General features: G+C 40.1%; 2 protein-coding genes across 2 annotated transcripts; one reads left to right on the top strand and one right to left on the bottom strand.

The window, feature by feature from the left end:
• The first annotated feature begins 6,501 nt into the window (after positions 1-6,501).
• LOC139285290 (retinaldehyde-binding protein 1-like) lies at positions 6,502-9,401 on the top strand. The gene is made up of 6 exons (XM_070905832.1): positions 6,502-6,657; positions 6,795-6,999; positions 7,916-8,094; positions 8,812-8,970; positions 9,061-9,171; positions 9,255-9,401. The coding sequence occupies exons 1-6, from the start codon at positions 6,502-6,504 to the stop codon at positions 9,399-9,401; spliced, it is 957 nt and encodes a 318-aa protein (XP_070761933.1).
• A 5,144-nt stretch (positions 9,402-14,545) lies between these two features.
• LOC139287096 (monoacylglycerol lipase ABHD2) lies at positions 14,546-27,236 on the bottom strand. The gene is made up of 12 exons (XM_070908078.1): positions 27,205-27,236; positions 25,908-25,997; positions 25,331-25,372; positions 24,837-25,052; positions 21,314-21,489; positions 20,385-20,552; positions 19,620-19,803; positions 18,435-18,527; positions 17,758-17,859; positions 17,527-17,596; positions 17,340-17,424; positions 14,546-15,200 (listed from the first exon to the last, which is right to left on the bottom strand). The coding sequence occupies exons 4-12, from the start codon at positions 25,043-25,045 to the stop codon at positions 14,992-14,994; spliced, it is 1,296 nt and encodes a 431-aa protein (XP_070764179.1). The 5' UTR covers positions 25,046-25,052; positions 25,331-25,372; positions 25,908-25,997; positions 27,205-27,236; the 3' UTR covers positions 14,546-14,991.
• Positions 27,237-27,916: the final 680 nt, after the last annotated feature.

Below are 27,916 nucleotides of genomic sequence, written 5' to 3' on the forward strand. Positions count from 1 at the left end.
CTACGGTAGATCCCACCAGTGTGTGGGTGACTTTTGTACAGAAAGATAAACTGTCTTCTTTAGTAGGTTTGTTGCTGCACTGTTACATCCAGCATCCAAGTTTTTAATGTCAAAGGGAGCATGACAACAGATGCTGGTGTTTTATTGTTTTCTATATACTTTTAAAACAAGCAGTCCAAACAATATGTGTATATATAATTTCTTTTTAAGAGGATTTTATGTAAAGAAGAAACACTTTACTGGGAGAAGCCCAGGGTCCCCTCATGTATCACTACCCTTGTTTTCAAACATGCTTTGGACCTGCAAACAAAACCACAGTCTCTGACCTTTGACACTATTGAGGGAACCACTGGAAACAAAGGGCTGCATTACATGTATGTGATACCTTGTAATTAATTCAATCATGTCCGTATGTCAGTACCTCAAGATCTTTAATGTTTACATTTTATTTGAAACCAATTCAAATGGGAAGCTTCTTCTTTGCAAAAAGTGCCTTGAATTTCTGAAGTATTTCTTATCGTTCGTTCTTCACTACAGGTTCAGCTGGATGTTTGGACTTTATTATTAATTATTATTAATGGTGTTTCCACTGACCCAGGTTTATTTGGTAAACACTGGCATTTTAGTGCAATACTTTTAGATGTAGTTTCCAACATTACGCTGCTTTTACTTCTTATTACAAACTGGATTTCATACGTTTGTCCAGTAAATTAAATGTAAACTGGCTCCCCGGTGCCTTAAGAAGTTGTAAGTTGTATGAGTGGCAAGGATGAGAAAATATGTGGGATTTCTTTTTAGTTTGTTTGCACTTTTCCAATAAATCAGTGTTTATTTGCACAAATGACCGAGGCTAAAATGCGATTGGCTTTAACGATCCACTATTTAATTATTAATATGTTGACCTTTGTCCTAGTTCTGTTTTGCCACTTTAACTAGACCAGCCTGTGTAAAGTCAGCGTAAATACAGACAAAGTGCTGCTCTATTGATGCTTACAGTTCTCTATTTTAATTGTGAACAAATGCTTTAAATTTACTAGCCCACATACTTGTATTTGCGTCAGAAAATCAAACCAAGCAGGATGCTACAGTACAGCCCACGCAGTAAAACTTGGGACAAAACTGTATTTTTGATGACCCACACATGTAAAGAGGCTTCAACAAAGAATTGAAGAGTAAGTGAAAAACAATGCATTTCACAGTATAACACAGTAAAAAAAAAGCACCAGTGTGTATCTGCTTTCAGCCTGCTTAGACTCAAACTAGTATTATGAGTTAGTGTGCAATTCCTGCTTTAGTCTCTCGTGACAGTCACATTGTTTCCTCATCAGAACAAATGGGAAGTTGGAAAGTGTGTTGGTTACATGAACATATGTCAGCAAAAAAATCGAATGTGGCGTGTCTCATATTTTGTGCAGACGTGCACATCATCAACATCTGATCGAGACCAATGAAACTAGTATGATGAAACTTACTACACTTCAGTGCCGTTCATGTGCTTTTTGTCAGAAGGCCAAACTGTGCATTGTAACCTATAAAAAGTAATTTCATTGACTGTCTTTTTGCAAGTAGACTTGCATGTATTATTTTGTGTCTTATGATCATTCATCTCATGAGTGAAGTAAAAAAAAATAAAAGAGGAGTTTTCCACCTACTTGTTTTTTTTGTGCAAAAGTTGCACAGCTTGTAATCAATGTTGGGTGGGTTTATAGAATAATAATAAGATACATAATAAATGATACATAAAATACACTTTTTTATATAATATATATTTTTTACAATATAAACATTCTTTAAATATAACTTCAGTTTACTCAAATTGCAAATTGCTCATTAGGGATGATATTTGACGTTTTCTAAATAGATATTTCTTGTATAATAAACATTATATTAGTAGGTGTCTAAATATATAATATACACAAAGTACATTTACATTTACTTATTTACAACTTAATGGTGTCCCAAAATTGCACTAATACATAAGTTTAGAGTCTGTTATATGTATGGGGATTTGATGACATGGGCGTGAATGTAGCAACAGACTACTGGCACCACCAGGTGGGAGTGTTGATCCTCTTATGGATAGCCTCCCCCAGCAGCATTTCACAGAGGCAGGATCACAGGACTGAAATATTACCCATGTTTAGCATTACTAATACTTTAATTTGAATAATAATGAAAATAAGGGTTGCCAAATTGCATGATGGGTCACTGTCACACTGTCATGGCTCACTGGGACACTTGAATAGAGCACAGCTTTGTTAATGTTATTAGTGACCTTTTCCCCTCTGAAAACTCTTCAAATTTTAGATCACATGAATATTGTATACAGTACATTCAAAAGAGGAGTCAAACAGTCTGATTCATAATGTGGATGAAATACTGTCTGCATTTGTATTCATTGTAGAATGTGATGCGTTGCTGTGGATTAAATTACCCGATAGCATGTAAAGTAGTTAAAATGCATCTCACATTCACATTAATGTAGCAGTAATATTCATCCAAAAACATCATATACAATAGTAAAACACTGACAGCATAATGAGTACTTGATACTTTATGTGCATTTTGCTGATAATGCTTAAAAACTTTTACTTAAGTAAGGTTTTCTAATGCAGGACTTTTAATTGCAGAGTATTTTCACAGTGTGGTATTAGTACATTTACTTGAGTAAAGGATCTGAATACTTCTTCCACCACTGCCTGTTTGTTGGCTTGCAGGGTGACATAACAGACAGGAATTCCTTTACATCAAAGAACTTAAACAAAAACACTTGCATGGCCATGTCTGATGTGATACATGGAGGCATTGTTAACCCCTGTTTGTCTCTGCGAGGGAATAGGAGGTTATTCATCCACTAATGAGAGGTGCTGATAGAGGAACAATAGCAGAGTACAGTAAGTCTGCCAGGCCTGGATGACAGAGGCCTCAGTGTGTGGAGGAGGGAGACCCTGCAGAGCACCGAGCTTTAATGTGGGATGGACACTTCCTCTGTTCGCCCACAGCTCATTAACCTCTTCTATCAGCTCAGCGATGGCGCTGAACTGTATTCTCCCCTTTTCGCTCTCTCAGACATGATGCAGATTATGTCCGAAGCCTGCACAAGGTCTGCTTTTTCATGCTGCGATGGCATGCTTTATTCTTGGGGTGCACAATGAATAAAATATGCAAGCCGTGGTCGATCATTTAAAACGTCAATTACCAACAACAATTATTTGATCAATGCACTATTCAGTTCAGTTCTTTCTTTCAAAGAGAGGGTTAAAAGGTTAAAATAACCGTTTAGATTGTTTAGAATTGTTTAAGTAATAGATGAGAGACTAGCATATATCTCCAAAAAATAAAAGCAAATGTGGTAAGATTATGAATTAGTGTAATTAAAGACTGGCAGGTTGTCTGATGTTGTGCAATCATGGATAAGTAATCCGTAATCTGGGTCCCAAAACAAGTGGTTCCCTCTGATGAGGATTTCAAAGAATGTGCAGGGAGGAATGTGTAATGTGAAGCTGAAAGTGTGAGTCTGTCACATTCCCTTCAACCCTTCATGTCACATGAAAAAAACATTGAGTACGTGTCGGTAAGTATTTGTTAGTTTCTCTTTGAGACATATATTTATTTGCTTATGTTTCAAATGAAAATGATGTGTGATGAAAATAACCATCAGTAAGGAGTACGGTGGCCCAGAAGTGCCAAACAACAAAATAGTCCCAGTTTTGTTAATGTGTTTTCTAAAATGTTTATGTTTTCTATTTCATTAGTTTGTTTTCTCTGATTTTGTTGTTGTTGTTGTGTTTTCTGTTTTGGATTTTTGTGAAATGAGTTTTGTAAATGAAAATGTGTTCTGTGAAATCTCACTGTTTTCTGTAATGTCGACATGACCTCTAAAATGTTATTCTGTTTTTTTTACTTTATCCTCATCCTACTGACTGAGGTACCTGCAGACCCCAGAGGTATACTTTATGTCATATCTCACAGGTGCTTTATTCTATCATTTCCAATTTTTGAGTTCAAATCATTGTTTTCTGTTTCTGTTTTAATTAATAACAATGTATTATAATGTATATGTACCTAATTCTGCCTATGCAGTATTTGTTGAATTCATGTTTGCCATGAGTCCCTCCTCCCCCCCTCACTATCGGGGGGGAGGAGGGCACTGAGTCATTTTGTGCTCTGTCGATGACCATAAATACTGCTCTTCCTAAAGTAAGATGATGGTCAACTTTCCAAAAACAATAATAATCTAATTTTTCACATTAATTAATGTTTTGAGAATAAACATTTTGCTTTCTTACAGTAGTTTCAGTCGGTAGTCCTTGTATGTTAAATCTGTTGGTAGGGTGAGGGTTAATGTGTTTCATCCAGTGTTGTTATGCTTTGCTCCTCAGGACCTCTGTAGTCCCAGACCAACACACCTCTCCTCCTCCTCCTCCTCCTCCTCCTCCTCCCAGCTCCTCCTTCACTTCACAGTTTGCATTATGTCGATTAGCCACTCATTGTAATCCACTGTGTCATTGTAATCCTGCTTTGAGTGACGTTTTCAGTAACTCCTCCCCTCCCGGTCCTCTCTCCTCCTGTTGTCTCCTCTGCCACTCTGTCTACTCCTCTCATCCCGTCTGCTGAAGGTAAATCTGCTCGGCTCTGTAGTTAGAATAACCCTAATGATGAGCACTGTAAGGGTATTTCATTGGATGTTGAGTAATAGATTAACACTATTGTTTTACTGTAATGAATGAATGTGTCATTAAGGGTTTAAATTCAGTGTCCATGCATTGGATGTTTTGTTCATTGCACTGTTTGATGTTCTGTATTTGATTTAACTTAAACCCACAGTACCAGGAGTAGCTCTCAGTAGTGGACTAACACACTCATACTAAGAGCTGAGGGTATCTGTGTCATGATCCTTGGTTAAAGAACTTTAAATCAATGTACCATGTCTAGTAAATGTAGCTCTCTTTTAAGATAGCAGTTAGATTGGGTATAATCCCAGTTTGTGCCTCTCAAGTATTAACATTACATTCAAGTCACAACAGTAAGCATCTGATTTTATAAAAAACAAATACCCAGTGCTCTTTGAAAACCCCAAAATGTTTCTTTAAAAACTCCAACTGCTGTACCGAAGGTATTCCCAAAAATGATCAAAGTCTCTTCTAACCATCTGGATGTAAAATATTCTGTTTATTCACAACAAAAATGTTTCCTGATCCAAACAGAGATGGTAGCCAGAAATTACATATGTTCTTGTTCAATTTGTACAGCGTGAAACAAAAAAAAGTGGTACTATATTATACATGAGTATATATTGATGTTTGTGCATGTTTTCATAAAAAAAAATAGTGCAATTTACAAAAAGAGCAAGGACATTATGTCCTTTCTTGCTACTTATTAGGAAATAGTCACAGCAACAGAATATTTTTTCATCCAGATGGTTTAAAGAGTTTTTCAGAACTGCAGTAACTGTTGTTAAACAATCTTCTGTTGTTGTTTTTTTAAATATCACCAGGCATTTCTTTAGCAAAACATCAGATGTTTGACTCCGGGATTCAAATATAATACATGAGGAACAAACTCGGGCCAGACTGGGTGATTCAGTTTTATGGATCAGTGGATATCTGCTGTTTTGTAACTGTACTGTGTCAGGTTGTTGTGTAAGAGGATGTCTGCTCCACTGATGAAGAAACCTTCATCTTCAACATTATGACGTCACAGAGCCACCTGCTGTATTTATGTAGATCATTTATGAGGATTTTGTTGTATACCAATAACTGGATTAATGCATTTCTGACCCCGGGGCCTCTCCTTAACAATCTCTGACACGAACAAACAAAATGTCTGGACGACTCCGAAAGAAAGATTTCAACAACAGTTTGACGTGCTCCTGTTGTGTTTGTGCCAATTCTTCTTTCTTCGCAGTGTTAGCGAAGCTGCTGTGAGACGCTGCAACCATGGCTGCTGTAAGTTTAATTACTTTGCAACAATTCAAGAGCACTTGAGTGTCACTTTGTCTCTGTTTTAGCCAGTTTGTAAGTTGTTTCTGGCCTCACTTCATTGGCTGGCCCTGGGTTGAAAGCTCTTGGAGGTTTGACTGTCAGCTCATGATGCTGCTTAATGCTGTTATTGTGCCAGTAAGATGCTGGCTCTGGGATGGACCCATAAGCTGTTTTTAAGAAGTGGCTTTAGAAGTCCTTTCTGTAATCATGTGAAGCAGATTAACCAGCCGTTCACTGGTGTGCATCGTTCGGGGGTCTGCACCGGCTCAGATGGGTTGTGGGTTCTCAACTTAGTCACTGTAATGAGCTGCCATTGAAGTATTCGAGCAGTAAAGCATGTATAATAGTGTCACTCTTGTTCTGTTTGAAAAACTGCAGTTAACTGAGGCTTAAAACAGTGATGTTAAAGACAAACATAGAGGAGGATTTCAACCAAATTGGTTTGTTAGTGTATGGCAGTATACCCAAGAAACTAGAGGGGAGATCTGATGATTGATAATAACCTGCATGAGATGATATGATTGACACATTCATCTTCATGCAGACTGGATCTTTCCGTATGGTGTCGGAGGAGGAGCAGGCCATGAGGTCTAAGCTGGAGCATTTGACAGTGAAGGATCATGGGCCGGTGTTTGGGCCGTGCCACAAACTGCCTGGTCACACTATGCAGAAGGTAAAACATGATGGCAGCACACACAGATGAGTCCAAACCAGAATATTAAAGTCTTTTTGTCCCTGCAGACCCCAACATTTGCCTGATGTGTTTGTTCCACTCATTTTGTGCTTTCCATGTTTTTCTTTGTCCTCCAGGCGAAGGACGAGCTGAATGAGACGGAGGAGAGGCGGGCGTCGTCGCTGAAAGATCTGCGGGCCATGATGAAGGAGAGGGCGGCGGAGGGGGACGACCTGGCCAAACTGGTGCTGGAGCGCTTCGGGGACAAACCGGACTCTCTGATGCTGCGCTTCCTCAGAGCTCGCAAGTTTGACGTCGTCAGAACCCATGAGCTCATGAAGGGTCAGTGGTAGAAGAGACAATCTTTAGCCTATGTTATTTTGGCCTCCATATGCTTTGATTCAGTTTCTGCAGACTTTTTCCAATAGCTTCAGTAATTGAGGGTGAGACCTCTTTTGTGCTCCTTGTTTGCATGAATCCTGCCCATCACTGAGACAGGGAGGCATGTGTTCATTAATTGGGGGCTTTTAGATGCTTCAGAGTTTCCCCTGACAAAGCCCTCCTTTGTGTCCAAATGGGACAGCAAGTTTTACTTCACTTGTGAACCCACAGAGTTCTCCTGGGAACCTCACAGCACATGTGCTGATTGTGTTGGTCTGGGCGGAAAGAAGAGATTAAAAAGCAGAGTGAGTTTGACACTCCTATGAGAAGATACCATGCTTATGACTTGCTTATTGTATTTGTAGTTGTATGATATAAATCTCTCATCACAAACCCCCAAAATTAACTAACAATTTATACCAACTGTAACCTACTATAACCGAAATCAGCCATCACCCCTAATTCTAACCCTTAATACCAGGTCTTGCTGTTGCTGTGAGAATATTTGGTCCTCACAAAGACAGAAGCACGACAAAAACACACACACACACATTTACGAATATAGAAGCAGAACTTGTTAGTGTGAGAGGGGAATGTGATGTGAACTTGTTTCGTGGGGTTAATTGCTGCCTGCGAGTAAAACCCTGAACACATGCATGTGCAACAGGACTCAGGCACTCTCACTCTGGGTTAATTGGTGCCTCGGTATGAAGAGGCTGAGAGCAGCGCTGTAGATGCACTGAGACAGTGGTGTCATTGTGTTTGGCACATCAACAACCTGCACTGAACACTCATACTGTACACAACGGGACCCATTAGTGTCTGATAAGAGAACGCAGCTTTTAATTGTGGTTTGTGTGGTTTGGGGGTCCTCTAGGTTATGTGCGCTTCAGGAAGGAGTATCCTGAGCTGTTCGAGAACCTGACCCCTGAGGCAGTCCGCAGCACCATCGAGGCGGGTTACCCGGTGGTTCTGCCCAGCAGGGACAAGTACGGCCGCGTGGTCCTGCTCTTCAACATCGAGAACTGGGACCTGGAGGAGATCACGTTCGATGAGGTAGCTGTAACCTCTTTGTCATAACTGCAACTGGAAATGTTCGAGCATATTATTCAAAAGTATTTGTTAGAAATACACAGTGGTGGAAGAAGTACTCAGATCCTTTACTTGAGTAAAAGTAACAATACCACAGTGTACAAATACTCATTACAAGTCCTTCATTAGAAATTCTACTCTTCTAAGTATTACCAGCAAAATGTACTTAAAGTATCAAAAGGAGAAGTACTCAAAATGCAAAATGGACCCTTTAAGAGTGTTCAATTATGAACTGAAAGATGACAATCTTATGCACGCAAGATATTAATTTGTACACGCAAGTTTTTATCATGTTACAAGATAAAAATATATGTAAATTTCAGACTTTAAGGGCTCTCCTGTTAGTCTTTAATCTTTTTTATAACTTTATTATTGATGACATTCCACGATGAGCTCCAACCTGAGCAGGTCTAATCAGCAGCATAACTGAAAACACCTGTGAGGGAGGCCTTTAATCTGTAACAATGCTTCATATTTAACAAGCTGATCATAATAAAAGTAACCAGTGACAAATAAATGTAGTGGAGCAAAAGTAAGTACAATATTCCTCTCTGCAATCAAGTATAAAGTAGCATAAATTGGATATATTAAGTACAAGTACCTCAAAACTGTACGCAAGAACAGTACTAAATCTACTAAGTTTCTTTACACCACTGAAAATAAGTCTTGTGTGTGTCACAGATCTTAAGAGCGTATTGCGTGATCCTGGAGAAGTTGCTGGAGAATGAAGAAACCCAGATTAATGGCTTCGTCCTGATTGAGAATTTCAAGGGCTTCACCATGCAGCACGCCTCGGGTATTAAGCCGGCCGAGCTCAAGAAGATGGTGGACATGCTGCAGGTCAGAGCAGACTGAAAAGGAGAGCTGAGAATGTCTTGGTGTGCGACCTCAGAGCTGTTTTTCTAATCTTTTTGCTGTTTTTGTGTGCAGGACTCTTTCCCCGCCCGTTTCAAGGCGGTCCACGTCACTCACCAGCCCTGGTACTTCACCACTACATACAATGTGGTCAAACCCTTCATGAAGAGCAAGCTGCTGGAGAGGGTATGTGCAGAGGGCACTTGCTATCAACCAATTTTATCCAATTTGCATCATCCCCTCTAAATACTGCTCATTCCTTTCCTCAGGTCTTCGTGCACGGGGACGAGCTGGACAGCTACGTCAAAGAATTCGACGCAGACATCCTGCCTGCAGATTTTGATGGGAAAGCCTCTGTTGCTGACTGCCTGGCCATCGCCACCAAGCTTTTTGGCTCTGAAGACACTGCCCTTTGAAAGATCCTCCCATTTCAAACCCCAGAGTTTTAGTGTCCTTCACCCTAGATGCTTCTTTTGTGATCAGATCAGATATGTGGTCTATTTTGAAGCTATGTTGACATTTTTTATTATTATTCAGGCAGTGAGCAAAAAGAAGTATCAGAGTTAGGAGCAATGGATGGTTTGCAAACGAGTAATATACGGTGATATAAATGGGAAAGAAAAAGGATGTTTAGATATTACAGAGAGAATGATAATTGATGGTTAATGTTGGTTATTTTACAGCGCTTGTTACTTTTCGAGGGAAAATGAGAGAGCTGATAATGTGATGATGCAGCACACATCCAGAACGAGTCAGACTGAGTTTGGTTTCTTCGCCTTAAAAATGAATTTCACAGCATACAGAACAGCCTCGTGCCTACAATCCTGTCAGATGAATGAGTCCAGAAGTGTGTCACAGTCTCGGGGGTGACTTTTAGAAAGATATGAAGAGGGATAATGGATAAACCTGCATTTGATTATTGTTTTAGGAGCAGGAGCCTCCTGATGCAGTGCCATGGAAACACTTTGTCTCAACAGCCTTGTTTGAGTTGTGACACTCAGATGCCGGATGTGTGCACGGGATTGAGACATTTTCAATTAAATAGATTTTGATGTTTTATATGAGTTGTCATTTTTCATCATCCGTCTCCCTGTTATTTCACCTGATGTGTGTTTCACAAAGCAAAACTATTAGTTAAACCAGGTTTAAATAAGATGTAAGTACAAACGTATAAGTACAAAAGTATTGGCATCAAACTATACTAAACTATACTAAGTATTAATAACAAGCTATGGTGTAGCTTAATCTTTGTCATATTTAAATTGTTGATAATATTTTGTAATAATTATCTTAGTAACTCAATTTATCAAATAAGTGTAATGGGGTAAAACGTATTTCCCTCTGAAATGCAGTGGAGCAGAAGTATAAAGTAATATAAAAATACTCAAGTAAAGTACAAGTACCTCACAATCACACTTAAGTATAGTAATTGGTATACTTTCCACCATTGCTGCAGACTACCATGGTCAGGCTAATTTTCAGGTTTAGCATCACCAGTGTTACAGTCAATCTGACTGACCATCTGACCAACAGTGTTTTCTCCAAAGTTCCTCCCTGAAGGTTCCTCTTTACATTTGCAGTTCATGTCAAATATACCACATAAAAGAAACAAGTTAAACCCATGGATGTAACGTGTAAAGTAGCATTTTCACCACTTGTTCCTCTTAAAAAGTCACTTACATAAAATTAAAGACACAGATATTAAAAATACAAGCAGGGGAGGCAGCTAATCTGAAGCTATTGAAACTGTATCGTCACAATGTGGAGGCTGTTATGTCACTTGTACAAACTAAGTAGCTAAAGTTGTACAGAGTTGAAAAGATAATTAAGCGCTTACAATGCGGTCGCCACAAGGGGGCTCAACTGCATTATAAATTAAAAAGGTCCATGTCCTCCTCCCGTCCTTTAATCCAATAACCATGTCCGGTATAAGTATTAATATCAGATAACAGCTTCTTTTCTTTTCTCGTATCTAACTGGCAAGTAAAGAGAAAAGGAAACGTTGTTTTTCTTTTGAGAAAATAATTTATTTCGGAACACAATAACCATATTTCCTCACATATTTAGATCACACACACCACTGGTTTTCTTCAACAAAAACACCCAGTGTTCAATATCAGAGTACATCATGTTGTGTGACTATGTGTGCCCCTTCTAGTCATCGCCACGTCCCTTAACCGTCTTTCAGCATCAAAATGTTTGTAAACACAAAATTAAAGCCGTAATGATGATTACTGTGGGTTAACATACTGTGGGCTCTCATCCACTTTCTTGGCCTGACAAGATTTCAAGTGAAAAAAAAAATCCTTTTAGAGGAACACAACACAAGCAATGTTCATCCAAATCCACGGTGTATTTTTGGATTCACTGGCATTTAAAGTCACCAGAGAATTTGAATTCTTCAGTTTCCAAGCAATTAAACATGAGCCCACAATCTTGAGAAAACAAGATGCTTGAAGCACTGGAGTTAGGATAAATACAACGGAGTACATTTTTATAATCAATACAGTAAAACAACATGTCAGATCCCACACTCCATGAGAAAATTATCTGAATGTAAAGGACATGTTTTGGTCTAATATACTTTGAATTCCTCCTGGTTGGTTATTGCCTTTATTTTTCATACCTGTTCCCTCAAATATTTGAATATACACTATCTTTATATATTTCTTTAGCTTTTTTTCGTTGTTAAAGTGAAGAAGTTTTGGTTTTTGTCAATCAGAGGTGGTGATATGACACAGTACACACATACTGTATGTTTACTCATCAACACTCACACTCTGATGCATTTGCACAAGCAAACAACACAAGTCGTAATAACAAATACAAAATACAAAAAAAAAATACCCAAAGTAATCAACTAGAAAAAAAATACATCCAAATAATACATCCAAACCTGCATTTTTGTGCAAAGTTCTCAAAACAAAAAATCTCAAAAAGAACAAAAATGGCTCATACTGCAGAAAATGGGTTTGTGCTGGTGTCATCAACATCCATCAGATGTTTCTACAAGCCAGAATAAATCCAAACCACACCCCAATTTATGTTGAAATGAGAGCTGTGGACAGAGTGAACCATGAACCATGTAGTCTCTCTGCGGGTGAATTGAGAGGATGTTTGCCGTGAATGACTGGCAGTTGTAGTTTTGTCTCCCTGACAACAGATGGCAACAGTGATTTGTGGTTTGAACAATGGAGGATGAAAGGGCAAAGAAAGAAGGTTGTGGCTCGGACAGATCGATCCAAACAGTAAGTTTGTAAGTGGATCAGGTGTCGGCCATGATGTCATGATCCATATTAAATACAGTTTCATCGTCGATGTCATTATAACATTTAGTGTTCCCACTTTCGGTTCCATTAATTCAGTCATGGCGGGCTGCTGACGTACTGCCACATCAACCCCTGGTCTCATTTTCCCCTTACAGCCCATAAAGATGATTGCAATGAGCTCCACACAGTGAGGTGTGCAGATTTTAAATGTGGGAAAAAAGAGGGCTCGGATCGGTACTCTGTACTGAGTTGAGAGGGATAAAGTTGGATCTGTGAATCCCTATTTTTTTCATATAAGCCAAGCCAGCATTGGTGAGATAAATACCTGGATTTGATAGTATTTGCACAGAACAATCTGCACGAAAAGGATGTTTAATATAAACAAATTACATCTCATTAACCAACGGATCTCCATAAACTGTGGCCTTGAAATTGTCCTAGAGCCAAAGAACAACCAATTGGATTTCGATAGTGATCAGACTCACTATTACAGGACACAAACTACTCAAGCTACTACTTTAGGTCAAGAAAGAACTTAAATGCTCAGGATAATTATTCTTCAGCCATAGTTTTGTATGCAGTCAGAAGCGTCTTTAAACAAAAACTGAAAAACTGTTTAGCATCGACAAACGTTTTTTGACTCTTATAATTTCAGTTTTTAATATCCTGCACACTTCTATGATTGACAGTGTGCGCTATTAAATACATTCTTAGATCAAATAAATTGTCTTGATACGCCAAACTTCCTGAAACTCAATTTAACGCTTTTACTTGGAAATACTATCACACCCAGGTCTTAAAACACACAAAATGTGGCCCAGCGTTACAAGAAGCGCTGTTGTCAATCAGTGCGTATCCCTTCATTTCAAACCATCCATCTGTCTCATCACAGTGTTCAGTAACAGGTTTTAGACTACAGATTACTTGGCTGGACTGGAAGAAGCTTCCTAAGCCCTTACAACAAGATCCGCAATACGTCCTCAGTCAGATTCAGGTTTTAAAAAGTCCACAGGTCCCATTATTGCAGTATGATTTCATCAAGACACGTCTGAGATGGATTTCAGCAAATTCATTGCAGTTTTTAAATCCACCTGCTGTGTCGCAACAGCTTTAACGCTCAGCCCAGACAAGAAAATAAGAAAAGCTTTTTCAATGCAGTCTTTGAAACATAAATATTCCTTTGCATTAAAATCTGTCTTTTCTTTCTTGCATGCAGTGTTTCCCATCTAATTATACAATATAACAATCACCAGTATGTTACAAACAATCCACTAAAATAAACATTTGGTTCAGTGTTGGTATCCTCTGCCCTCCTACTCATCACACCTCACAGCTCAGATTATAAAGAAAATCTGCTTCACACTGCTGAGCTTTCCCTTTAAAGACAGCACCAGTCGTCTGCATTTTCAAAATCCAACCTGCAGGAAAGTGTACTGAGATGTTTGCACCAAATGAGATGTTTACAGGGTTGAGCACTCAGGGGCTAGCTAGTGGCAGGTCTGTGTCTGTGCAGTTAAGAGAAGGATATCAGAGTCTTGGCTGGACCTGCAGCTGATCAAAGGCAGACGAAAGAGTAAGAGGGCTCAAAGACACGGACAGCAGACAACACAGGGAACATTTGAGTCATCTAACTTTTCGTTATCATCCTCGCTCCCTACAGTTCTTCCTCTCGGTCACAACGAGTGGCTAAACCATCAATAACCTCCATATCTGTGCTTCAACTAATGAGGGAAAAGAAAAAGAAAAAAAAGATTGTGTCATACAGGGTGTAAAGTGCACTGAATCAAAGTGATAAATGCGACCGTGGGAATGTGCATGGATCCCATGTGGGGTTGATCCCTGGTCATGTCTGGTAAGCACTGAACACTTTCATTTCAAATGCCAAACACAAGTGCCAGGAGGTTTGTCATGAGCTGGAAATAATGTGTAAAACCCCACCATAATACTTAATTTTTCAACTGTACATTTCTCAACAAACAACAGAGCCACAGTTCACTCAAAAGAGCAGACATTATAAAAGGGCCAACAGACCATGGACAGAGAAGTTGGATCACGCCTACAAAACACAAAGATCACATGCTCCGTCACGGGTCTTTAACTCTCGGTCTACACAGGCGCACATAGACATACACACTACATCTGTGAGTTACATACATACATACTACAAAGACGCTGTGTTGGTTAAGACAGCAGACTAGGCTATATGGCCTTGGCGGTGATAAGCAGTGAGCTTCTTACAGGTGCAGTAAATGGGCACCGACTGCAGCACAGTCCATGTTTACTGTAATAGGAGGCTTCATGTGTGCTCTTGTTTTTCACTGGACTACTCTAAAGTGGTGCTCGCACTTTCCTTTTAACGCCAGCTTGACTTCATCTCTCCTCATATTTGGTCAACGCCTCCATTAGCCAAGGGTCATTGTTGTGTACATGAAGAGAAACAAAAATGTTCCTGCTCTGAATTCAAAGTCTTCGCAACGGAAAAGAGCACAAAGGCAGTTAGTTGTTTTAGTTCCTTCACATACTGTAAGGTGACGGTGATAACAAAGGGGGACTGTGGTGAAGGCGTGGAGACATGTGTGACGGGGGAGGTGTGGGTCGGGAGCGGTGAGTAGCACCAGAGGAGAAGGCAGAGAAGAGAGAGCAGTTTAAGGTTTAGTTCAGGTGTCTCCTCAGTGCTGGGACAGTGAGAGGGTGGGGAGGTGAGAGGGGGGAGAAAGAGTGGGAGACATACAGAGGTTTAAGCTTTTTCCTCTGTGCAGGAGCTCTCACTCAGGTGGCCACTTTGGCACGGCGGTTTCTGTTTCTCCCACTGGCACATGGCGTTGGCGTAACCCACGATCACTTTGTCCATCCAGGTGAGGGGCTTGGGGAAGAGCACCGCGCCCTCGAAGAAGCCCAGGTGGCCTCCGTGTAGTGTCAGGGAAAAGATCACATTCGGCTTCTTTGCTAAAGGATGACACAGCACACACACTTACTGTTAGGCTTCTGTACTCTGCACAGCGTGTACTCATCAGTATCTGAAAGCCAACACTGAACACATGTCCAAATATGGGCTTGCCAGGGATTATTGTTACAGATAGTGAGGGTGTGTTTGAATGGTCAAACATATAACAGCATGACTCAACCTCTGGCAGGTATGTTTAAGTTTGAGCCAATCAATGATCTGCTAAAGATGCAATTTACCTAATAGCACCAGAAAAACAGAGAACTAAAAACACTACTTCTCTCCCGAATTACAAAATCAATGAATGTTTTCCAAACGTTAGGCTGTGAACGGTTAATTTAGTTCTTCCAATGTGTAACTTGGAGGTGATTATGATTACGAAGGTGGTTTTCCTTGCTTCTCAGGTTGTCACACTTAGCCTTTTGTTTCCTTGGCTGCCACAATAAGGCCAAAGTATGTGGACACGGCTGTCAATGGCTTTGTGTACAAAACATCCATAAAGAAATGTTTTTTGTGTGGAAGCACTTGGCTGGTCTGTACAGAGCCCCGACCTAAACCCCATCAAACTCTTTTAGGATGAACTGGAACGCCGACTTATTGACCGACATCAGTGTTGGACTTCACTAATGCTCTTGCAGCAGAATGGGAGCAAATGGCTGCAGCCAGGCTCCAAAATGTTGTGGAAAGCCTCCCAGAAGAGTGGAGGCTGTTACAGTGGCACATTAATGCTTGTGGTTTTAGAATGCCGTCCAGACCCGGAGCCACCGTCTCACCGGACGCTGAGTGACAGGTGGGAACAAAACGGTCTGGAGAACAGCTCGTGCTAAAATAAGCAAACCTGTTGCAGCAGTCATACTTGTTAAATTGACCTAACACTGCATCACAGCCACATTCAGTACATTAATGCAATAAAGAAACAATAACCTATGAACACTATGAATCAGAGGTGAAATACCTTGTACCTTATACCTTAAACCAAATATAACTTCTACATAACTGACTTAATAGTAAGCTGTAAACTCTTCTTATCTGACGTTTTTAAATTACAGCACCAACACAGCGAGTGCATTTGTGTTGAGTCCTTCCCTGGTAGTCGTGTGTCTGAGTCACTGTATCACATTTTAGGGCAAAGGGGCAGCTGATCCTTCTTTCAGTAAGCGTTGCTCTCAAGAGACACATGTAGGATAGAGTCGCACGTACTTCCAGTCGGGACTTATCCACCCACAAGCACACACCCACACACACACCCTCTTACATTAGGGATTTTCCTTTTCCAAAATAGTTGAAGTGGTCAGTAAGTTTAAATATAGCACAGGCTGAGGAGAAGGGACGCTTGATAGACACTGTGTAATGTGACTGCCTCTTGTTGTTTGTAAAATGAGGTTCAAACACTCTGGATCCATTCCAGGAAAAGAATATCTGATGTTGGGAACCTGTGAAGGAGCTGAACTCACTTTAAACAGACAGATAAAAGGGATGTGTGTGTGTGTGTGTGTGTGTGTGTGTTACAGCTGCTGTAACACACCAAAAGACATTACTCATACACTTGACCTCTGTGCCACTCCCAGGGTGCGGAGCCAACTCGTCAGAAGGCCCTTTGAGATTGCAGACATGTTTTTTTTTGAGCACCAAATCTGGGGTGTCAACTGCAGCCATTAGTCAGACAGGACAAGCCTGTTGTATTAAAAAAAAGTCAATGGAGGATCAGAATATGTGCAGTCTGTCTGCAGGTACAAAGTACAAAGCTGCACTGTAGTGTATGGACCATTACTTTCAGTAATAAAAATTACTTTTCTTATTGTGAAAATTAGTTTAAAACAAACCAATACATCTGGGTATTGTTAATTTTAGCACGTTTTAAACTAAGACACATATTTAGGTGTGTCCTTCAAGGTCATTACTTTGACTTTGGGATTTTCCGACACCTGTTGCAGCCCCAGCACGGCAACAACAAGCCCACCGCCTCACTCACTGTTTGTCCTATTACTGAAGTAAATGGCCAATAAAAGATCATAACAATCTCAAGAAAGTGTACTTTATGGTTGCTAAGGTGAACAGTGTCAAAATAGCTTGTAAATATGTTTTTTTTAACACTGGGGTTTAGTACTGCTGCTGTTGTCGTGACGCATGCTGTTAGTTACCTGCTAGTGTGCGAGGGATGGTGAGCAGTGAGTCATGAACCAGAGGGTCATCGGCAGAGTTCACTAGCAGCAGTGGCACCTTTACCTGGATATAAAAACCCATCAGACATCAAACAAATACACAAACACGCCAAAAAGGGAAACATAACATGAGATGATGTGAGGTGTATGCAAAAGCAGTTCTTACATTGTGAATGTAATGTACACAACTCTCCTTCTCATAGTACTCTTTGAGAGAGCTGTGGCCGTGGAATTTTCTGTTGAAACCCAAAAAAAGGGACGGGTCATTAAATAATCCCACTTCACAAATACATCACAGATGTTTCATATTCTCACCATTGACAAGTGCCAGGTAATAAATACAGATAACAAGCAACAATGAGAGCTGTGACTTTTACTTATTTGTTTCCCCACATACCTCATGATGTTGTCGTCGATCTGCATGAGGGACGTCGCCGTGTACAGCCGACTAAAATCTGCATCTATCATTTTAACTGAGCTTCCCCCAAACAGACTGTGCCTGCAACAAATACATACACACACACAAACATTATTCAGATCACCCTGTGTAAACCTACCTCAATATGTTAATAGAATAATACTCATTATTTTGGTATTTGATTATTCTAAAAGGCCTTCGCCTGCTCTATCTCCCCTTCAGTAAAAAGAAAAAATACATAACCCTCTTCCTTTTCTGACTCTGCCTCTCTACCTCCCTAATGGTTTTCATACAGTCCCTTACTTTAAGTGTAACTTATAGGCCCACTTTATTACTGTAAATACTGAGAGCAGAATAAAAGTTACTGTGTCAACCTGCTTAAACCGCACAGATCTTTCATGCAACGGTGATCTGCCTCTAGAGTCCAATACAGTCTCACAATGACTGTGATCAGGGCACTGAAAACCTCTGTGCTGTATCTACAGAGTGAGACATAGTTTTTTATGTGAATGTTTAGGGATCGTTTAGAGAATTGACAAACCATGTTGTCTGTGAAGTTAAAGTAAAAGAAAATAAACGACGTGGATCGAACTTTACAGTAAAGAAAAACTATAAGGAAACAATTTGTGCTGCATGTGCAGGACCCACAGTGATACCTGTGTGAGAGGATGATTTTCTTCATGTTGTCAGCCATGAGAAAGTTATAGAAGCGTCTGAACTGGTCCCACTGTAGGAATGTTTCCTGGGCCCTGAGAGATAGAGACAAACACACAGGAAGTTAGCTTTGTGCAGCCTGTCTGCATTCCAAACAACACACTAAATGTCCCGTGTAATCCACGGGACAAAGAGTCACGCTGGTGGAGAGTAGCAATGGTGTCAGGCATTAACATGCAGCTCACTGACAGAGACAGGCTAAACCAACACAGCAACTAAAGATATTTAATGAATATATTTTCATTTTCCTTTTGGTATTTCAATACCATTTGAGATCAAAGACAACTGTAACAATAATCAAAAGTATGCTTTATAAATCCACATTATTTGTGGAAAAGAGGGATCCACAGTTCTCAAGGAACGCTGGTTTGGACACTTATTTGAAAGGAGAATTCATTAAAAAAAAAAAGGGGGGGGGGGTGCAAATCCAATTTCACAAAAGGCCAGTCTCTAAAACACACCCTTCCCCACTGCCTACATCCAAACTTTAACAGACCCAGCCTGTTATGTCTGCCAAGAGACGCTGGCTGCATTTTAAACACAGAAGGTGTGGCTCAGTCCAACATGAACACAGTGTGCAGAGTCCGCTCTAAACAACCACATGCACTTGTGGTTTAAAAACACCACCGTAATACATTTGTTTATCCTGCGTGTTCTGGACATGATGTTCAGTTGATTGCATCATACAGGCAAACCCTTCCACTCTTTATGCTCCTCTGATCAAATGAAATGGATTTAGGCAAAGGTGCATAATATAGAATACTCAGCCTGGAAACCCACAAACCATAACAACAACACTCTGAGGCTGATGGACCTTCAGGACAAGTTTTTACAATGAGTCTGTCTTGTTGGTCACATTAAAAGTTTTCAAAATGACAACAACAGAGTTCTATTTATCAAAGAATAAAATATAAACAGAATAGCTGAATGATTGAACAGCTGTCAAGAGGTGCTTGGTAGACCCGTGACAAAACGCGTGATTATATTATGCATGCTCTAATTATTTTGTGGCATTATGCTGAGCTTAATTTATATTTAGAAATGTGTGCACATCGATTACCGGTGCTATAAAGGGGCTTTGATGATAAAATGCAATTTAATTAAGAGATGAGAGGACAACAACCCACCTGAGAGCGCTGTACCCCTGACAGACGCTGACACAACACAGCACTCGCTCCTGGTTCGTCTTGTTCTCGCCCAGGAACTTGCACACGATGTTTCCACCCAGACTGAAGCCCACCACAATCAGCTGGGTCTGAGGATACGTCCGCTTGATGTAGCCGACCATAGAAGCAAACTCCCATGTGCACCCTGTAAGGGAAACAGTACAGTTACCGATCAATGCGTAACACGTTTTTCTCTGCTCAGCAGCTCCAGCTGAAGGTGCCTTTACTTCGGGGTAATAAATTTGTCTCTATCAGGCCTTTTAAATAAGCTCAGGTTTGAAATCTCTTATAATCTCTAATTCTAGGAGCTTTAGCAGCTCATATAGCCTTTTTAGCTTCTATTTTGATGATGCTGTACTGAGCTTTGTCTAAATGAAGGAAAAATATGATATCAAAATACATTGAACTAAAGCAGATTACATTAAAATGAAGTTAAGGTGCCACTAAAGGATTTAAAAAAAAACAAAACACTAATATCTAATATACTCTTAAAAAACGAATATCTCAATTGTGCTCACTGCTATGAGGCTTCTGGCCAGAGCTTCTTAAGCCTCAACCGCACCCGACAATTGGATGAGAGGTGCAGACTGAGACAAATATGATGATGCAGTATTACTGATCATCAGACCGAATCAAATCCTTTTTTGATTTTGAAAACTGGGTTATCATTTCTAGATACTCCTGATATAAAAAAGTGATTCTGAGGTGTAAAAGTAAAGGTCTCACCATAGGTAAACATGCGTGGAGAGGTGAGTTCGATGTTGGGAAGAGCTCCCAGGTGGTTCAGCACAGCACACCGGTAACCATCCTTCTGGGCGTAATCCACAAAGGTCCGGATGTAATGTTTCTCGCTATGGTTACCAATACCAGGGCATATCACCATGGTGATGTCATCTGGTGAAACAGGCAGAAGGATTGGAGAGATATTTACCAGTGAGAAATATGTAAGCACAGATAAGAAGGGGAGTATGTGACTCTCCTAAACAGCACTGCAGCCGATCCAAAATAAAGGATTACGCTGTCTGTTAGATATAGGTTCTTTATAGGTTTTTGCTAATTAAATGTCATGTGAGTCTTAAGCTTTCTGAGAGGATCATAAGATCAAAGTTGAGGTGACAGGGTCAGGGCTCAGCTGAGGCTTTCAAAGAAAGGAATCCATCTTTAAAACTGCCCTGGATCCATGTTATGCCTCATTTAAAGATCAATGATTTGGGAACTGAACTGGTAACCCTGACAAAAAACTGGACATAATACCACTAGTTAATTTACTTCATCAGTCTGTTGTCCATATATCTCGAGTAAAGTATGATGTGTACAGCATGTGACACCCTCTATGCCTGACCCTCGAACTGGATAAGGGAAAAACTCTATCAGGAACAACAAAATGGGAGAAACCCCAGGAAGATCAGCAGAGGAGGGACCCCTCTTCAAGGAAGAACAGGCACTCAATAGGTGTCACATTAACAGACTAGATAAAAAGTAGCAGTAGTAGAATTACAATATAAATACAAATAATTACAATATACAACTAAGAACTACAAAATATATGAGATTTCTATGTTTGGAATGGCAGTAAAGAGTATCATCCAAATAGCAACAACCAACAAATGAAAATTGTTGCTAAAGAAAAAGTACATCTTGATAAAATGCATCACCTCCTGTCCGATGGTCCCCCAGTGGCTCAAAGAGGTCAAAGGTCGCGGTGGCCCCGTCCTGCATGGGTAAGTACTTCCTGATTCCACTGGGGTGAGGTGAGCTCACCCGACCAAGTTTACCATACAGTGCCGTCTGGAGGTGACCACTCTTGCCCCACAGTAAGGGAGGAATGTACCTGGAAAACACAAAATTGGACTCTGCTATTAAATTTGATCTAGAAATATGAGCTTATTCTACTAATGCACCCGATAAGAGCACAAGGTTAGTGCCCGGAAATAACATTAACACAATGTTATCCTGAGCAGATGCATTTGCATTGATGGTTTATGACGCGGACATGGACATTCTGGCACATAGTTTGCATATAAACATGGTATAAAAACTCTTTCCTCCCTGTAACAGTGAATCTCCTACACTAAGGAAATAAACAGGGTGTGAAATGAGGAGCTCTGTTGCATGTATTTGAATATACTCATGTCTGCACTTGTCTGTGCTATGCACCTTATGTCTGTTACTGCGCTATTATTGTACGTATTTTTTATGTGGCAGCCTTTATGTCCAAGACAAATTTCCCTAGGGCCAAATAAAGTAATCTTGAATCTTACAAAGTCACATTTCTGTTGCAGCTTTTTAAAAGGTTGCTTCATGCTCCCAACTTACGTCAATGTTTAACATCAGTCTGTTGCTATGTTTTGAGAAGTTACACCAAGCATGTGTACTTAAATTCCAGTGACACCTCTGTAGGAGTTAGCTGTAGGAGTCAAGTCTTTGGATTACGTAATATTCCTTTGAAATATTGTGCCTTGTGTTGTGCATTATCATGAATCACAATCTTATTTCCACACTGAGACCAAAATAATGTGAACAACTTAACAGGAAAGCTGTTTTTTCAGCTGCCTGTCCTATCATATAAAAGCCAAAACTCCAATTTGTCTGCGAATGAATGAATGAATGTTCAGCTCATGTAACACTGTCATTCAGTATAGATAGTTTCTGAAGCTATTCAAGGGGGAGCTTAGAAACATTCAAGTTCACAGGTTCAAATAAAAACAAACCAGACTCCATCTGCAAACACAAGCTTTTAACAGTACAAGTTCGACTTGTTCACAGTGTTTGAAAATGACTCATTAGCAAACATTTTAATGCCTTTTTCTCACTTTCTTTCCATTATATAACATCCTAACTGGAATCTTGCTTGATAGACTTGATGAAGTGAGGAGTGGAGGAGAGGAGATGAGATAAACAAGTCCAGCATAGCTGTAAACGTAAGCACAGACGCGACGTGGACACTAGTTGTGTATACAGTACATAGACCAAAACACGAGACAGTAAGCAGACGCAGAAAGCAAAGGGTTCAATTACATCAACAGTTACACACGCCCTTCAACCTTGTGTTGCCTCATCTTACTGTGGCTCCAACAATTACTGCACCTAGAAAACACACTCTTACATAAGAGAGTTGTCAATCACAAGGCAGGGTACTTCCATTTGGTGATAATGTAATCACCTCCAGCGTGCACTGTAATGATTGTTGAAGCTTAACCACACTAGAAGGTACTCTGCAGGCTTAATCTATGACTACAGGAAGAGGATAACCTCATTGTTGTAATGTGGATAGGAGGATAAGCACACTGCTACGTTTGTCGAGTTCATCAATGGGAGGCAACAGACAACAACACAAACAGCTTTTTCCTCTGCTGGTATTTTTTCCTCTAATCAATATAGTTCCCTACAAAATCCCTATTAAAAAGGCCCAATTAATGGTTCAAATTACAGGTACTTAAGTTGTTTTACTTCTTGATGGAAAATAAGCATTTTGTGTTCATCAACGCATAATAGTTGAAAACATAGGCCCTTTTTTATTGCCGTTTCAAATCTTACTGACGTAAACAAACCTTAAATTAAAAGTTGAGTCTTTGTTTCTGTATTAAAAAGACCTTGGGAGTGACAGCAGGTTGCTGTTGTTGTTGAATTTGGGTGACAGCGAGCCTTTTGTTTGAATTAAATGTCACCTTCTCAGACAGTGTGTCCGTGTGTTGGCTTTCATAGCTATAAGGTAACAGAAACAGGAAACAGATGTGTGTGGCAGTGTGGTTTGATGAAGCAAAGATCTAAAGTCCAGATCAAAAGGCCAGAAGTAAAGTCACAGGCTTTTGATATGAGCAAGCTGGGAAAACACCTTACACGACCATTGGTAAAAAACGAATAAAGACAACATGGCTTGTCCTTACAATTTGCTAAAATATTGCTAAAACATTGGATAGAGGGCAACCTGGTGGCTCATATACCTAAAGTTATATATCGCTTACAGTAACTGCATCGTGCTGGACTCCAATCCATTAAGTGGTCTTTATTGCTCTCACTGATATTACTTTTAACTGTACGTTGCTCTGTTGTTATTTTTAGACACTAAACAAGCTGTAGAATCCTTAACACCATCCTTAACAATCAGCTAAGGCATATCAGTGACTTGTCAAGTTAAACTAATAAAAAGGCAAAATGTAGCACTTCAAGAAAAAGTCCTTTGTTCTGTATTGTCCTCCAAAACCACTGTGTGCATGTTCCCAAACGCAGCCAAACAGAAATGCTGTTGACTCGGTTAACCTCACAACATCCCTACTATGCTTTCCGCTGTGTAATTGATCTGTTATGCAACACCACAGGATGTCATTATGAGACTACAAACTTGACTTTTCAACAACACACAGACACAACACAGATGAGGCCGACACATCAACAATGCCGACGGGTTGTAGGACTTCAAGTATCGAGGTTCAACTACACACCGGGGTATACATTTCTGGGACCAAAATATGGCTGTTCAGGAGGGAATGATAACAAGCCAGACACAAATGTAAACATCAGTGTGGCCTTATGATTCACTGACACTGCAGCTGAAAGGCAAAGGGCTCAGTAACAATCGGTTATATAAGCAGACACTCGTGATGAAGGCTTGAAGAGAGCCCCCCTACAGAGCTGAACGTTACAACACCAGCAGATCACAGGACGTGGACAGTGATGCTCTTTCAGGAAAAACAATTCATTTTACTTTGTTTAAAGACACGTAGAGGTTTTCCCACAACCTGCAGGAAGACAGAAGACCTGCCTCCCACTCCCGTGCACCAACAACCACTGGTTTGCATCAGTTATTATAAACCCAGATGGAAGATTCAAATTATAGTAGACATCGGAGGAGCCCTGAGGGGAGACTTGTATCATCTTATTTGCAAATGCCCCTGCCCTGCAGTGGATGAGTCTACATTTGAAATGCAAGTGTGACAAACCCACTCTACCTTTGGGATAACCCCAAAAATACAGCCCTGTGTTTAATTCATGCTAGAGCTGACGTTAAAGCCAGCCATCTCCAGTACAGACATGTGGCACACTCAGGAACACTGATGACAGATGGGACCACCGCCAGACAAACTGCTACCTTCACTGCAGCCCCAGATGGCCGACCAGCAGTGCCATTTCCATGGCAATGCCTTGAGCGACAGACACAGAGCTGAGAACACAACTCACTCTTTGGTCAGCTGAGGACAGGACTTGAGAAGGAAGCGGTTGAGGGGTGTGTCCTGGTAGGTGAGGTCCGGCGGCGCAGTGGGGCTCTTGAGGTTCAAGCAGCGGACGATGATGTAGAGCACCGTGGCCACCGCCGCCAGCTTCATGCCGTCAAACATTGCTGGCAGCTCCGGAGAGATGGTGTGCACGTCTGACTCGTGGGTGTTCATGATTATTCTGAAAAACAAAACAGTGGACCACACTTCTTTTAGTGCTTTCCCTTGTGAAACACAAGTGAAGCTTTTCAGTAATAAATATATTCACAAATACACAGACAATTAATTAAGAACTGTATTTTTAAAACAAACGTGTGATCCCCTTCATTATTTAAATACTCAGTCCTAAAAATGTGCCCATGGCTTGTACAAATGATAAAATGATTTTCTTGAGTTAAGTCAGAGATGGGATAAAGCACAGAAATGAACAAGAGAAATATATGATGATGTCTGACTGACCTAAATACTCCTCGTGGTGCCCAAGGCGCTGTAGCAACAGATCTGTGGGTATATAGAGGGAGAGCAATTCAGTCAGATATAGCACAGTCAGTTATTTAATACACTCACCTTAATTACATTACAGCTTACTAAGTGCCAATAGGAAGCCTCGCTACATAGAGGATAGAGGTGCTGACATTACTTTAAATAAATCATTACATTCAGCAGACACATTGTGATTATGGACTGAATAACATCACTTCTAATGCAATGCTGGAATACTGTTATATCATATGACATGTACTTAGAAGTTACATTTTTTAAAAGCATTAAACAAAGGCAGCTGTGCTGTAAAATTACAGAAAAAAACAGGAACTGTAAAGAGTACAGAAAGGCCACAGTGTCTCCTGTTACCACAAAAAAGGGGAAGTTGTGTTACAGGATTTCCCAAAAATAAACAGTGTTTTTCATTGTTATGACCAAGTAGCCAAATAAAAGTTCCGTAAAAAGAAAATGTGTGTTGCTACCACTGGTACAGATAGTGGTCCATTATACAAGAACAAAATGCAAAGCTGAAAAAACTTTTACTTTTACTTACACTTTATGTTCAAGTTAGTCTCCAATAACAACTTCCTGTTCCAAAGGTCTGAAAATGTGAGACGGTGAAGTCACAGTGATGTGGTCAAACCTAAAGACAAACACACAGAAATTGACATCTTAATTTTAGTAATTGACCGATATTCCTTTCTCATGTAAATGCCTCGAATCCACACCACCGTCCTTATGATGATGATGAAGATGTAACCACAGTAATTTAATTTAGTGCTGAAATGATTAGTCAATTAATGGGTTGTTATACTGGATTAATCGTTAGTCATTTAACAAGTAAAAACACTACTCAAAGCTTCCCATTTATGAAGTGTACTTGCGTCTCTTTGTTCAGGTCATTCTAATTTTTATAATTTGGTTTATTTTTGGCAGGTAGAGACAAATCATGAATCACAAACACATTCAGTCCATACTACCAATCCTGTTAATGATACTATATATCTGTAAAGCTTTGCTCTATTGATTTAGGGGTGGTGTGTTACCACAGAGGAAGTTACCACTACTGGTCACAGAATATTTTAATATAACATTATCACCTACAAAATAGCTTTGGCCTCAGTCTTTTAGAAGTAATAGATTCATATAAACATCACCTGTAAACACAACTCGGCCCCAGACAGACATGTTGCCAGAATTATCCCCAGCTTCATAAAATTAGCTTCATTAAATAGCCCGCCCCTCATCCACACAGCTAATACCCGTCTCATCCACTGCAAACAAATCCAGTGAGTATATATGACAGTTGTGCCTAGCTAACGCCAAGAGAAAGTGTGCTTATTATAAGCCACAGTGTGTCAGTCTATAAACGATGCAATTTGGCATCAGAGTAGCTAGCTCTTCTTGCTTTTTGTCACGACTCACAACAAGCCAGAGAGGAGTTTACAGCCACAAGGGCACAGATACTGAGGTTGTCTAGCTAACCGAGTGAGAAAGGGGTTATAAATAGGCACAATTCTGGACGAAAACAACGGACGTTAACCGGTGCATCTGTGTTATGTTTGTCTAACAGCAGGCCAACAATCCTCGCCGCATCTTCATTCGTCCTACTGGTCCAGAAAATGAAAACCATGTCGCCTTTTGGACGAGCTTGCTGACCACCCTGAATATTTTGCGCAGTAACTTCACACTGAGGCAACACTCAGACTAAAGGCAGCCCCGTTTAGCCTGTTTTCTTCTTGATCTTAAGAAGCAGTCCTTTAACTGTCCGTATTTCTGCCGTTAATTATTATCGATCTAATGAGGTAGCATCATTACAGACACAACAGCAGCATATTTAGCTTACTTACCTCGGCTGGAGGAAAAATATAAATCAGCTGCTTAAAAGCGACAGCCCTTATTTATATTCGTGGCATTTCGTTTGTTTGTTTGTTTGTCTTTTGTGCCTCTAAACCATGGCTGTCTGGTGTGTGTGACGCCCTCTGATTCACAGAGCCGAAGCTAGCCACACTAGCTGAAGCAGCAACAGCAACTCCGACATCTCCGATTCTACTTCCTAGAACAATCTATAATTTGCATACCGGCTTTCTCATTGGTTAAAAACGGCCGATGACGCAGCAGCTGAGCTCCGGGTTGGCCTGTTTCCACGCCCCTTATCTGTGAGACATCACAATGTGTCATTTTTACATTACATTTCTTTTGTCATTGTAATGTATGTTTTTGTCTTTTTATTATAATTTTATGTTTCTCTTCCGAACTTCCTTTTTTATGACATTGTTTAAGAGATTTTTGACCAAAAAGTATTGCAATCAATAACCAAATCCATAATTAATATTTTTAATATAATTTTCCTCTGTTGATAGATTAGTATTGTATTGTAGTGTGTTGGACATACAGCCCGACGAGAACCTTCCTGAATGTGAAAGGAACGTGAGCTGAAACCTGTTACATAACATCTCAGCTACACTGATCTCCATATACTGGCATGTCCCAACAGATCGTTTTATTATGTATTGGATAGCAGATACTTTTTAGTTTTGATTTCTTTATCAGGAAATACAA

Source organism: Enoplosus armatus, chromosome 1 (assembly GCF_043641665.1).
Source record: "Enoplosus armatus isolate fEnoArm2 chromosome 1, fEnoArm2.hap1, whole genome shotgun sequence".
In the NCBI taxonomy this organism is placed as follows: domain Eukaryota; kingdom Metazoa; phylum Chordata; class Actinopteri; order Centrarchiformes; family Enoplosidae; genus Enoplosus; species Enoplosus armatus.

What these genes read in the sequence shown, in the direction of transcription:
- LOC139285290 (XM_070905832.1), top strand. Translation starts at nt 6,502, where the DNA reads ATGATTGACACATTCATCTTCATGCAGACTGGATCTTTCCGTATGGTG. An exon ending in AGATGGTGGACATGCTGCAG is followed by an intron (nt 8,971 to 9,060) that starts GTCAGAGCAGAC and finishes TTTTGTGTGCAG; the next exon opens with GACTCTTTCCCCGCCCGTTT. An exon ending in AGAGCAAGCTGCTGGAGAGG is followed by an intron (nt 9,172 to 9,254) that starts GTATGTGCAGAG and finishes TCCTTTCCTCAG; the next exon opens with GTCTTCGTGCACGGGGACGA.
- LOC139287096 (XM_070908078.1), bottom strand. Translation starts at nt 25,045, where the DNA reads ATGAACACCCACGAGTCAGACGTGCACACCATCTCTCCGGAGCTGCCA. An exon ending in TCCACGCATGTTTACCTATG is followed by an intron (nt 19,804 to 20,384) that starts GTGAGACCTTTA and finishes TTTCCCTTACAG; the next exon opens with GGTGCACATGGGAGTTTGCT. An exon ending in ATCGACGACAACATCATGAG is followed by an intron (nt 17,597 to 17,757) that starts GTATGTGGGGAA and finishes GGGTTTCAACAG; the next exon opens with AAAATTCCACGGCCACAGCT.